The sequence below is a fragment of the Pelobates fuscus genome, chromosome 1 (genome assembly GCF_036172605.1).
Source record: "Pelobates fuscus isolate aPelFus1 chromosome 1, aPelFus1.pri, whole genome shotgun sequence".
NCBI lineage: Eukaryota > Metazoa > Chordata > Amphibia > Anura > Pelobatidae > Pelobates > Pelobates fuscus.
In genome coordinates this window covers 423,174,102-423,188,353 of record NC_086317.1, presented here as the reverse complement: position 1 = coordinate 423,188,353, position 14,252 = coordinate 423,174,102, and the positions used below count along the sequence as shown (strand labels likewise).

Sequence of the window (14,252 nt, the reverse complement as noted above, 5' to 3'; positions counted from 1 at the left end):
AAGGATCTTCAAAATTCAACAAGTATTCATTGAGATATAGATTGTATAAACACATTAATGTATCTGTTCTGAATTTATCTACAGTACATAGCTGTGAAACGTTTGAACATTTTCATTGAACAATTTAATTTCAGTTTTAAAGTTTTAAATTTTCCTTTATTTCCACAGCAGCAAAGAAAAAATTAGGAAAAAAAATGAGTTAACAAACCATGTCTAGCAACATAAAAAACAATCCCAACTGGGCACAATCTATAATATCACAGCCCACTTACAGCAACCGTCTTTCACTACCTCAGGCCAGATAAGTATCTCTGCTCTCAGTAACCGTTACTAAAGTTACATGTGGGGAATTTGTCTAATTTGGTATATCCTTTTTATCCTACCTCGGCTACTTCTGTGGCTTATTTTGGGTTGCCGTGCAAGCAAACCTGAAATTTGTGGCGGCCATTTTCCTTCTTGGTCAGCGCACGTGTGCAATTGAGATCACGGCAGACATATTTTTGGTGACATTCATATCTAGGCATGCTCAGAGCCTCATTCGACCCAAATTGTGCAAAAATTCTACATCATGGGCAGTCCCCTCTTTCAGACCAGTATCCCTCTGGTTACAGACTCCTCCTCTTGTATCTTGCATGTTGTGATTTGCCATTTACATCATTTAGAGTGTGTAGTCAGGGTTACTCAATCCTGTCTGCTCTCTGGCAAAGGGTACTTTAGTATTTATCGCATTTATCCTATGATCGCTGGGTTTTCTGTGCCATGGGTGTTTGTTCTCTGCTGGGTTATTCCTCTCTACCTTTAGTGTCTCCCTTGTCACTATGTGCAGACTGGTGGTGATGGTTCTGCTTTTAGTTCATGGGTTCCCTAGCGCTGGGTCTGGAGAAGATGCAAGTCCTTTGGCATTATAGGAGTTCCAGGTTTGACTGGACGACACAATGTCAGTCCATTAGCCTCACTGACTGACTGACAGGGTAACCACTGCACACATGGACAGTTGTGTTGCTGTCAAAGATGTTGCGATTCTACCAGCAAAAGAGCCCCTGGCTTGGTGAAATCGGCCTAATCTTGAAAACTGGTGCAGGTCCTTGAACTTTTGGAGTCAGATGTCAATGAGAAGGAAGATGAGGCTAAGTCTGAATATTCCTGTTTGGACTCGTATGAAGAGACTGCTTCAGATAAGTCGGATACGGCTTCCAAGCTGATCCCTCCTCTTCCCATTGATGGAAGTGGTGGTCTGGTGGATCCTCACGTGTTCCCTTATTTTATTGCAAAGATTTACGCCACCTGCGTCCCACAGAATGGTAGCCACCAGAACATAATGTTAAATCCCTAGCTATGCAATAAAAGAGCAGTGCATCTCTCTATTCTATTGTTGTAAACAAAACTTTAAAAAAAATTCCAAGACAAGATTCTATGGGGCTGATGGCTAAGAAGTATGAACTCCTGGAGGCTGCTCAATCTAGAGCACAACTGCTGCAGAGATTTGTTTGTATGTACATACCAACAAAGCTTAGACCTTGAGCCGTAGGCAAATGATCCTACTGAAAATAGAGCCAAAACTGGTCAACATGGCTTTTAACCTACTAGGAACGCCCACTAATGGTATGTTATTTGGAGAATCTTTATTAAAGATTTAGGAGCCTTTGTAAAAACCTTTACTGACTTGGATAAGACTCAACATTCCATGAAATGGATGCTTACACCCAAGGTTTTCAGTGGGGCCAGAAGAGCAAGCAGCCATCTTAAAGCCGTGGTTCACGAGGCTCCTTCTATCAGAACCGAGGCTATTTATCCAACCGTGGCAATTCCTCCAACTTCAAGCCAGTACCATTCTTCCCATCTCATGGAAGACCATGGGCTTCTCAAGCACCCTCCGGAGCCTTTCCTGGAAAGTGACCTTATGGTAAGTATCCTGACTACCCTTTCTTCACATCCAGGTGTGGGGGGCAGATTGGCTCATTTCACGCACATATGGCCATTGATAACCTCTGATGTATTGGTTTTACAGACGGTTCAGGTAAATCAATTGCATGAATTCATTGGGGTTATATCTTAAGATAGCTTGCAAAAGCTGCAGTTCTTTTAAATTAGTCTTTGCAACTACAGTCTTTCCCCATCTTCCTTGAAAGAGACTTTCAGTCTCTTCATAGGGAAATTACCTACTGAAGCCTCTGAAGCTATATTCCCTTGAGTGTGCACACACTGCGTTCAGAAAAAAATGCTGGTCTGCTCTGAGAACAGGTATGTGAGGGCAGGCAGGTGCACACTTCTGTTTGTTTAGGGGAGCTAATGGAAGTAGGAAGAAAACCTCCCTGGCTGTTTCATTATTTAATAATAAAAGTGCTGATTTCACATAGAAATGTGCCTTTTTATTAGGTAGACCAGTGGTTCACAAACGGTGTGCCGCGGAATGTTTTCCCGCTGCTATTTTTATAGCACTGGGAAACATAACTGCTGCTGAGCAGGGGCCGGTTGGGTGCCATGGTTCTTTAAGACCACGACCGGGCCCCTGTAATGTGGGTCGGCTGAGATGAAGTGACAGCCTGTCACTTCCTCCCAGCGTCATGCAGAGAGACAGCGCGGGAGGGAGAGGAGGCAGCGCGGGAGGGAGAGGAGGCAGCGCGGGAGGGAGAGGAGGCAGCGCGGGAGGGAGAGGAGGCAGCGCGGGAGGGAGAGGAGGCAGCGCGGGAGGGAGAGGAGGCAGCGCGGGAGGGAGAGGAGCAGTCCAGAGCTGCTCCAGACCCCTCACACACAGCAGCCAGCAGGACTCCAAGCCACCCTCCTGGACATACAAGGTAAGCTAACAGGAGGGTAGCTGGAGATATTAAACAAATATCCCTTCTGTGTGTGAATATGTCAGTGTATATCTGTGCAAGTGTGTGTACATACATCCAAGCAGTTAAACACCAGCACAACGTACAAACACACTCCTGCTATCTAACACAAATATTGCATACACACACTCCTGCATTCAAACTCCCCAAAAAATATACAAACCTACCCCTTCACTCAAACACACATACTTCACACAAAGGTACATCCGCATTAAAAAGTGAACAGTACATTCATACACACCCCTGCAATCAAACTCAAACATTACATACAAACACACCCCTGTATTAAATCACAAACTATATACAAGCACCCCTTCAAACACCAACACCACGCTAAGGGACCCCCTCCCGCCCGGCTCTGGGGAGAGGAAAGGGTTAAAACTTACCTTTATTCCAGTGCCGGGCGGGGAGCTCTCTGCCTCCGATCCTCCCTTTCGGCTGAATGCGCATGCGCGGCAAGAGCTGCGCACGCATTCAGCCGGTCTCATAGGAAAGCATTTACAATGCTTTCCTATGGATGCTTGCGTGCTCTCACTGTGATTTTCACAGTGAGAATCACGCAAGCGCCTCTAGCGGCTGTCAGTGAGACAGCTACTAGAGGATTTGGAGGCTGGATTAACCCTAATATAAACATAGCAGTTTCTCTGAAACTGCTATGTTTATAAAAAAAAAAAGAGTTAATCCTAGCTGGACCAGGCACCCAGACCACTTCATTAAGCTGAAGTGGTCTGGGTGCCTAGAGTGGTCCTTTAAGCCTTTCTCACATCTGTTTTTGCTGTTGACCCAAAGGAAGGCAAAAACACATCTTTTCACTTTTTGCAACAAACTAGGAAAGCGTTCGTCCTTGCCCTCAAAATTCATATTATGTTTTTGCAAGCATGAATCCAGTTGCTGTTTAAACATTTGTATAGACTCTGATAAAACCACCTCTTCGGGCAGGTTATTCAATGTCTTCATTGTTTTTACTGTAAAAAACACTTTCTTTTGCCATAGAATAAATCTCATTTCTTCCAGTTGTAGATTTCCAGACAATGGTCTGTATTAGCCCTGTATTAGCCCCGAATATATTTGTGTAATGCTATCATATCCCCTCCGAGGCAGTTTTTCTAAACTAAACACATTTCCATTTGTTCACCTTTCTTCATAACTTAATTGCTCAATTACATATAGCTCTGATTAAAAATATATAAGAATTTTGCTTATGTCATACTTAGACCATCAAAGTATCTGTATATTAAGTCTTAACCTACGATAATTTAACTTTAATTCCTGTGGAGATTATTCTGTAAAGTACATATGGTCCTTTTTTGCATCATTAACCACTTAAAACCAGAGTGCGTACTATTACGCCCTATTCTAAGCGGCTACAAACGCCGCAGGGCGTAATAGTACGCCCTCACGGTTTTTGTTACTTACCCGGTCGCCGGCGATCGCGGTCGGGGGACTCACCTGGGATCCCAAGGAGTCCCCCGCGGCGGAACCTGCCTCATCCGGCCCCCCTGGCCATGTGAGAGTGAGGTCCTTGCGTGCTTTGAGTGAATGAGATCTAAATCCAATCGGACTCTGTTATAATGTTCGTCCACCCACTGTAAAGCGCTGCAGAATTTGTTGGTGAAGATTTTACCAGGTTTGGCCAAGGGATCAGTGATACCAGGAAACTGGTTCCCAATGGCCTTAAATAACTGGAGATGCTATCTCTGATTAGAAATATCAGTAAGACATTGCTCTCTGTGTGAGTTTGTAAAATAAGGGAAAAATCTGGCTTTCTGTGTGAGCAAGCCCTGCAGCCTGCTGTGAGAGGGAGGGAGGGAGGGGTGAGGGGCTGATTTGGGTGTGTTTTACATGGGGAGATCCTTTGCCCAGCCAGTCAGCTCTGAAAGCGAGAGGGATGGAGGAGGGAGGACTACTCTGCAGCCCCATGTAGTGCAGGCAGTGCCAGTGGAAGTGAATCCCTGCTGGAGCAATGGCTGCAGATTCTGTCAGTTCTGTCCCTGGAGGACAGCCTGCCTTGTTCAGCTCTGTGACAGTGTACTCCCTGGCTGCCTGTGCTGCACAGCTGATTGTGGGCTACATACTGGCACAGCGCCTTGGCAGGAAATGCTCTGGCTCTGACAGATGGACTCTGGTCTGGCTATTCTATGATGCTATTGTGCACTTCACACTTGTGAGTATCTCAGAATTATCGAAATCAGGAAAATCACTTCATTAGTTCATTTACATTATGCCCATGAGGGAGTAGGTTCCCAGCTTTTCTGGAACTCCAACGCCCATGATGCAATGCCAGCTTTAGGTTTTAGTTCACCAACAGGTGAAAGTCTACCTTCTGGCCACCTGTGATTTGTCCCATATTAACCTTTTTTTTTAGCTAGTCGTAATGAATGTGAATGATTGAGTACCAATACCAAAGTGGGGTGTGTGGCAAATAATAAAAATACATACAATTAAAATATATTTATTTTTAAATTAATTTATTTTGACTTCAATGACTCTATATTGTTGTATTTGTCAGTGTTCTAAATGTTTGATACTGTAGTATAGCATTCCATTTCAAATGGCTGCAGTGTCGACCTTTCTGCTGTGCTGATAAGGTAGACCGACCCCTGCCCTGCAAACAGATGTTGTTGTGGTGATAACAGCCGTGCTCAGGTAATGTAAAGATAAAGCTTATCAATACGTGAAACAATACATAGTTCATATAATATTTCATATCACCAGGAAGACATACAGGGTTGTTGATAATGCTGTGTAGATTGTTGACAATATACAAATAAAATTAGAGGATAATTAGAATATCTGCAATATGTATAAATAACACGCTAAATATAGTGCACACAATTGAAGAGATTTAAAAAATATATTTATGGAGTCCATTTTAATTTAAATTTTAATTTTTTAATATGGTTTTATTGGTCGGTGCCAGTTTCATTACATGAAATACAAGTTGTATACAGTTCAAACAAGCCCATCTACGTGCATACAATGCATATAATGATAAAACACTCTTTACTGCCTATAATACATCACAACCAAAAAAGGTGCACCGTGTGGACGTTATGTTGACAGGAATTTGAAAGGAAAAAAATGACATTTGGTCTTTCTGCTGCTTTTTAATATCTGTTGAGTGTAACTGGGTTGATGGCATAATCTGTCATATATACCAACGGTATATGTGAGTGTATGCTAGATTACAATTGAGTAAGGAATTCTAGAACACACTTTACTACCTGTGATATATCACAACCATACCCCATGTGGCGGGAAAATGGGAATTGACAACACTGACTCTCTGCTGCTTTCTAAGCTATATGGGATACCAGGGGTGACGCTGTACTCATGAATATCTAAATAAATAAAAAAGATCGACGTAATCATGAAGTATGTTATGGCAGTGAATGCATGACTGAAGCCTAAAGAGATGATAGCTAAGAATGGGAAGGGGAGCCGACCCGAGATATCTTATAAAGAAGAGTCTCTACCCTCTCATAATATAGACTGAGGACTATTTTTATGCATTTACGCGATTATACTTAGCGGTATAATAGCGTAAATGCAAATTGGACTAAAGCGGGGATAAAGGCAATCGGTAAGAGGAGCAGAACATAAGCAGAGGGGAGTGAGGGTAAGTAAGTAGAAGAGAATTGGAATGTATTATTACAAAAACCAACGTGTAAACCCTGAGGTGTACGCCATGGAGAAATCTCTGGCGGACACCTAGGGTTTGAACCCCCCCAAAATAAAAATGCAAAACCGTGTGAAGGCCAGAAGGACCCTACACATAGACTTTTTTAACAGTACGATACTGGAGTCCTATGATTACTATATATTTACACTCTGGATAAAGTAGGCGAGGATTGAAATATAGAGCTTGAGCTCATAGTTTAGGAGGCAACCGAGGCGTTAAATGCTTTACACTTCTCTGTAATCCAGTGCCAAGACAGTCTCCTTTTCACAGCATTCTGTGAGAAGTCATGATCAATTCTGCCCCCTATATTGTAATTCCTATGTGCTACCAATCCTGTGTATTTCATAGACGCATTGATTTTAACATTCTCTGTGAGAAGCACTAGCCACGTCCATCATCATCATGCTGTGCTCTTTTAAAAAAAAATAACATTGTTTAAAAATATATATATATAATCTTAAAGGGACACTATAGTCACCAGAACAACTACAGCTGATTGGATTCTTATTGCATATTGAGTATAATCATTCCCTTCAGCCTTTTTGCTGTGAACACTGTCTTTTCAAAGAAAATGCAGTGTTTACATTACAGCCTAGTGATAACTTCACTGGCCACTCCTCAGATGGCTGCTAGAGTCGCTTACTATCTCAGTCTTGTCTAGTTTGAATCACAACATTCAGTATATCCTCCCTCTGCATGCAGACACTGAACTTTCCTCACAGAGATTAAATGCATCTATATGAGGAGCTGCTGATTGGCCAGTGCTGTGTTTAACTTGTGCTGGCTCTGCCCCTGATCTGCCTCCTTCACAGTCCCTGCCAATCCTATGGGGAAGCATTGTGATTGGCTCAGACCACCACTTCTAATGATGTGATGACTATGGGCAGTTCACAGGCAGACAGGGACAAAACCAGCAGCTTCAGGCTTGAATACAAGTAACATTTTACTATATTTAGGGAGGCAAGAGGGTGCCAGGGGGACCAGATGGTGGTTTTAATGCTATAGGGTCAGAAATATATGTTTGTGTTGCTGACCCTATAGTGCTCCTTTAAAGTCAATAAGTCTGTTTAAAGGAACACTAATGCATTAGGAATACAAATCTGTATTCCAAACGTCACTCCGTTAGACATATAAACAAAAACTATTGACTTTACTTATTTTTTCCAGTGTTGAGGCTCCCTCGATGCTACTTACCACAATGTCACATAGGAAGTAGGGCCTCCTCTGGCGTTGTCTGGCTCATAGAGGAGCATTGGAGACCTGATGTGCATGTGCAGCAAGTGTCGCATGCACATCCAAACTTCCCCAAATGAACACATTGAATCAGTTATTTCCAATGGGAGCTTCTACATCACACGACCAACATTTACTCAGTCAGTGCTGCAGGATTCAACCTTGCAGTGTAAACATTGCAATTTGAAGAAATTAAAGAATAGGGTGATGTTACCACTTATAAATGTAGTTCGTAAAAGTGCGATGAGTCGATGGAATGAAATGCAAAACAGAACAATACAGTAAATTTGGAAATGATCCAATTTAGTTTATCACCATTATTTCTGGTGTAGATTAGAAACCCTTAAGTCATCTATGAAAGCAAGATGACCTCCTCTTCACTCCAATATGTAGGCTGCCTATCAAAGGAGAACTACATTATTCAAGAATATTTCAGAATTACATTTTTAATTTTGTTTCATGTGTTTTGAATAACATAAGTTAACAATTTAGCTGTTTATTCCTTCTTTTTTTCTTCCACCCCCCCCCCCCCCCCCAGTGAAAAAAATAAAATAAAATCTTTTAGAATGTTACCATGTGATAATTGATATTGTAGTTGACCTTATAAGAGTAAAAGGTATGTGTATTGCTTTTCAGGAGGGTCCGTTTGTTTACCTGTCTTTGGTGGGAACAGTGGATACGTCGGACAGTATGATGGCTTCATTGTGTGAGTATGAAACTTGCTTTTGCTCTTTTGTCAAAGGGATGTTTTCATACTGCTCAGTAGAAAATTATATTGAGGCGATTAAAGGAACACTTCAAGCACCATAACCACTACAGTAGGAATGCTCCTGGATAGATCTGCATTACCAGTCCTTAAGGTGACCGGGCTTCACATAATGCCCAGAAGGGCGATAACACACCTCCAAGCAGGCACCACAGAGTCAGGATTACAGAGTTATGTCAGAATGATGAGGCCAAAGTCAAGGAATACAGAGCTTAGTACTCCTAACACTATAGTGTACCTTTAAGGGGACCTGACCAATAAGTAACCTGACAAAAGGAAACACCAACGTGTTAACTGCAAAGCCCAGTGACTGAATCCAGTATATCTCTATAAATATCTACTTACATTATAATTCTACTTTGCATCCTATCAATCAAACAAATTCCTACTACTAATTATACTTCTGCTTTAAACTCACTCAGGTGCTGATTTAATAATGTGTTATATTTTTATACTCCTGTTATTTTGCTTTGAATGCTGTGATATAAATTTCATAGAACTTAAAAACATTGCTGCTCTGTGACCGTATGTGAATGTTCGAAGTATCAACTACTGCTGTTGATGGAGAGACTGAACACCACAACAATTAATAAAATGTTGTCAGATTTTGGGGGGGCGTGTCCAACTTCCGGCACAGACGGTCGCATGGAGTAGGAGCTCCGTACTAACCTGGGCCGAACGAGCAACCAAGTATTCCTTTACCTACACAAATAGACCCAAAACCGAGTGGGACAGTCTGGAGGAGTGCTATGTCGCCCTCTAAGCAGACGAAACTAACGGACGCGGTCCGTCAGCACAGAAAGGAACGGCAGAAGCAGGCCCAAGATGGCGCCGTTAGCAGAGCCCAGTCTCCTGTGACTGACAACAACACAGAGGCGTTTTCACAAAACGCAACAGACGAAAGCCAGGTAACTAAAGGCTACCTGAAACTTATGCTCATGGACTTAAGAGCAACGATCAAAGACGACTTCACAACCATTGTGTCTGGCATCCACCAAGAACTAGAAGAATTGGGGGACCGCACAGATCAAGTCGAAAGGAAAACTGATGATCTCTGCACAGCTCATAATACCTTATCTGATAAGGTTCAGAAGCTGGAGGAGGAAAATGTAAAGCTCTGGCAAAAAATGGCGGATATGGAGGACCGTTCCCGCCGGAACAATGTGAGATTCCGTGGGGTCCCAGAAACCGTTACAACTGACCAGCTTCCCACCTACATTAAAACCCTAAGCTCCACACTGGTGCCCGGCCTACAAGACGTTAATTGGGAGCTAGACAGAGCCCACCGCATCCCAAAACCATCCAGGTTGGCAGCAGAAGTGCCGCGCGATATCATTGCTCGCTTTCATTATTTTAAAGCCAAAGAAGCACTCCTTAAGGCGGCCAGATCAAATCCGTCGCTGCCGGAGCCCTTCAACGCAATCTCGATATATGCTGACCTTTCAGCATTAACAATGGCAAGAAGGAAGGAATTCTCCACCATCACCAAAACCCTGCGGAACCACGAGCAAGCTTATAGATGGGGTTTCCCCACCAAACTCCTGGTGTGGAGAAACAACAAACTCCATGTAATAGAAGATCCGATGGAAGGATTGACCACGCTCACTAAATGGGGCTTATGGAATGCACAAGACCAGGCCTCTACATCGGTAGCTGTAACACCTCCGCCGAAGAAGATCAGGCCAGACTGGCAGATGGCGGGCCTCCCACCCCGCTAGACGAAAGTTGAAGATGGCGGCCTTCTCTCCTATCACCATAGGACAAACTAACAGTGCTACGAGGAACCTACCCAACTGACTGTGACCTGATCGGATCGCCAAAAGAACTATCGCTTATTTGCCACCCGATGGTCCTAAGCTCTTTCAGCATACTTGCTTTATCATAATGGACTTGGCTGATATCACCGGACGACGAGACTGGTATTTATGTGGGGTCTTAACTTAGTACAGTAGACCACGTTAAACCAAAAAAAAAAAAAAAAACACACAAAAAAAGGGATAAATACAAAATACAACAAAAAAAAAAAAAGAAAAAAAAAAAAAAAAACGAAGGAAAAAATGGTACCCATAATTCTTATCAGTCCCCATCATGCTTTAGTCCAGTGCCCGTATTTAATATAACACCTTACTGCGCCATCTGTTTAGTAGATTTACACTTACTCTGGCGCTAGTTTTTAAGAAACTATAACACATGCATTGGGTATGGAGGCCCTTACCCATTTGGTTAGTCCACGTTCAGCCTGGGCTGTATCCTTCTCTGCACACTGTTGGTGTAACGGGACTCAGCCTATCATTGTAAGCCTAGGTTACTGTGATCTACCAATATTTGTCACATTCACTCACGATATCATAAATCCCAACCCAGATAGCTGCCACAATATGACCCTACGCATGTCAACTAACTAAATTTTTAAGAGACTTCAACTCACTTGTTGGTTATAGAGGTCTCTATCCAATGGTTACTTCAAGTTTAACTGGGGTTGTACTTTTTTGCACACTGATATTTGTTATGTGGTTAGTATATGATTGTATGCTTATTTTATTGTGATATCGCTAACTATACCTGCCACTGATTTCTCATGCTACTCCAAATCCCATCCCAGATCCCTACCGCTGTATATCCTTAGGTAAAACACAGCCTTTCTGAAGTAGTAGAACTGATGGTGGCTAAATCAGGCCTCTCAAACCGTATAATATATACAAACAAATGAAAAAAAAAAAAAAAACGCGAGCAAAATGGTTTACTACATTTCACAACTGATAATCAATGGTCCCTCGGAGTGGCACTATATCGGTTCCCAACTTATATTTATATTTCCTTGGGAAATCGTTGTTAGAGAAGCTGCTGCCATCTAAGACAAGCCCCTCGGTAATCACAATCACTACCAACAATGCGGCTCAACGACAACTATTTGGCCCGGGTGCGGATCCGCTCCGCACGACCCCCAAACGGGACTTTCAATGGATAAGGAGCGAGTAGTCTCCCCATTGTATCCCTTGTCATTCTCTCTGGTTCGAGAGACGTTGTATATACCTAATTTTTTTACTCTCTGTTCTACCCTGGTTAATCTTTCCCCCCCTATCCAGTCAGCGCTGATCTCCTGTATCTTCGTAAAGCCTTGCCATGTGCCCAGCCATCTTCAAATGTCTATTGACTGGCTGGCTCTCCCAATGGTCACACCCCTGTATGGATATAGACTCACCTTTATTAAGCCACCCAGAATATTTTTAACCCACTAATGGCTTGCCAGTTTAAATGTCTATCTATGAACGTGAATGGCCTAAATAGCCCATACACCCTCCTCCTTTCCTACCCTCCAGGTATCCTCAAGTATACCACGCTCTATCGCCAAATAAAACTAAAGGTGTGGCCATTTTGTTACATATGGACTGGGTTTTCCAATTAAATAACTCTTACGTGGATGTACAAGGCAGACTCCTCATAGTGGTGGGCACACTGAACGGAATGCAACTTACGATTGCATCCATCTATGCACCCAATAACTTCCAAACTTCCTTCATAAAAAAATCATTAAACAAAATAAGCAAAATACGGGTGGGCCATACTATAATCTGTGGGGACCTGAACTGCACCCTAGACCCAAAATTAGACATTAAAAGAATTGAAGGCAAGCATCCACTCCAACAAGCCAACACTATGAGCTATCACCTTAATACCCTATTGCACAGACATGATCTCTATGATACGTGGCGCACCCTATACCCAGAGGAGGAAAACTACACCTATTACTCACGGGTCCACCACACATATTCCCGCATAGATATGTGCTGGGTAGACAAGGGCACCCTTACGAACCTTGTGGAGGTGCAGATAGGAGACAGAACTTGGTCGGATCATGCCCCAGTAATTGTTACGTTCAGGGCCATGTACCCGGCCCGTGGGCGGAGTGCGTGGCGCCTGAACGAGTCTCTTATCGAGGACGAGACCACTGCCTCCACACTGAGTAAATGCATTGAATCGTTCTATGAAATGCATGAAAATGACCCCTCGCGCACTGACACTAAATGGCTAGCACTCAAGGCAGTATTGAGGGGGCGATTAATCCAAGCCGGTTCGATACACAAGCGAAAGGTACATAATGAAACTGACAAACTACTCACACACCTCAAGACATTAGATAGAGACAACAAAGTAAGGCCAACCAAAAAACTCTCCCAACAAATTGAAAAGACAAGAGAAAAGTTACACGCGTTGTCTCTAATAACATTAGAAAGACAGCTACGCAAGCTGAAACTCTCCCATTATATGCACGGTAATAAGGCGGGTAAAATGCTTGCAAGACGCCTAAAATCCCAATATGTACAGTCCAAACTCCCCTTCATGACATCAGCCACGGGGGCAAAACTATTCAACCCACAAGATATAGTGAATGAACTAGCTAAATTTTACAATAAGCTTTACAACCTTACACAAGACACTAGCCTCCACCAGCCGCTAGAGGCGGAGATTGACATCTTCTTGGAAGAGGCGAACTTGCCTTGCCTGTCTGCACACCATAGCGCTAAACTGTCGGCCAGCTTCACTGAAGATGAAGTGCGATCCGCAATTCTCAAACTTCCCAAACACAAGGCTCCTGGCCCTGATGGGTTCCCCAATTGCTTTTACACCACATTCGAATCTCTTCTAACACCGCACCTTACGAACCTCTTTAATTTTTTTAGGGAATCAGGGTCCATTCCGGAGGAGATGCTGCTAGCCCATATTGTTACGCTCCCCAAACCTGGTAAACCTCCCACCGAATGTGCCAACCTGAGGCCGATTTCGCTGCTCAATGCGGACGTCAAATTGTACGCCAAACTACTAGCCACGCGTTTACAACCCATCCTACAAGACTTAGTCTCCCCAGAACAGGCAGGTTTCGTTCCAAACAGGCAACCGGGGGACAACACTCGCCACTTCCTAAACTTAATCACTTGGGCCAAAACCACCAACCAAATAGGCATGCTTTTAGCGTTAGACGCGGAAAAAGCGTTTGACCGCTTAAATTGGACGTATATGCAGGTGGTACTGTCACACATGGGTATCCCCCCAGTCTTCCTGAAATGTATTATGGCCTTATACTCTAATCCTGCTGCCAAAATATTCAACTCTGGCTTTCTGTCGCAGCCTTTCCGAATTACCAACGGCTCTAGACAAGGGTGCCCCCTGTCCCCCTTAATATTTATCCTATGCATGGAACCCCTGATCAGACATATTAAGAATATCCATGCAATTAGAGGACTAGACACGCCGCTGGGGGTCCAAAAGATAGCCCTCTTTGCGGATGATGTTCTTCTTTTTTTAACATACCCGGAGACAACGTTGCCAGTCCTGCTAACACTGCTGGAGAGGTATGGGAGGATGTCCTACTACAAGAACAATGCCAAAAAGACGCAGGCGTTAGCGATAGGGCTCCCACATTTATTTATTTATTTATTTATAAAATATTTTACCAGGAAAGATACATTGAGATTTCTCTCGTTTTCAAGTATGTCCTGGGTCCACAAATCATTGCATTGTTACAGTTAGTGTACAATAAAATACAAAATTAATATACAATATATACAACATTTAACATAGAACAGGTAGGAAAAATATAATCAACCATGACAGGTACATTCTGTTTTGAGGTATGTAGAGAAGGATCTCTTAAAGGACTTTAAACTTAGGGAAGATTTTAATTTGTGCGGGAGGTCGTTCCACAAATGCGGTGCTCTGTAGGAGAAGGAGGATCGGG

At 43.1% G+C, this 14,252-nt stretch overlaps 1 protein-coding gene across 1 annotated transcript in view; it reads left to right on the top strand.

Moving 5' to 3' along the window:
* Window positions 1-4,793: 4,793 nt before the first annotated feature.
* EBPL (EBP like) overlaps window positions 4,794-14,252 on the top strand; it is a 32,449-nt gene continuing 22,990 nt past the window's right edge. The window contains exons 1-2 of the mRNA XM_063444838.1: window positions 4,794-4,998; window positions 8,386-8,455. Of these exons, the coding sequence (XP_063300908.1) occupies window positions 4,798-4,998; window positions 8,386-8,455 (271 nt within the window). The 5' untranslated portion in view covers window positions 4,794-4,797. The remainder of the gene's footprint in view (window positions 4,999-8,385; window positions 8,456-14,252) is intronic.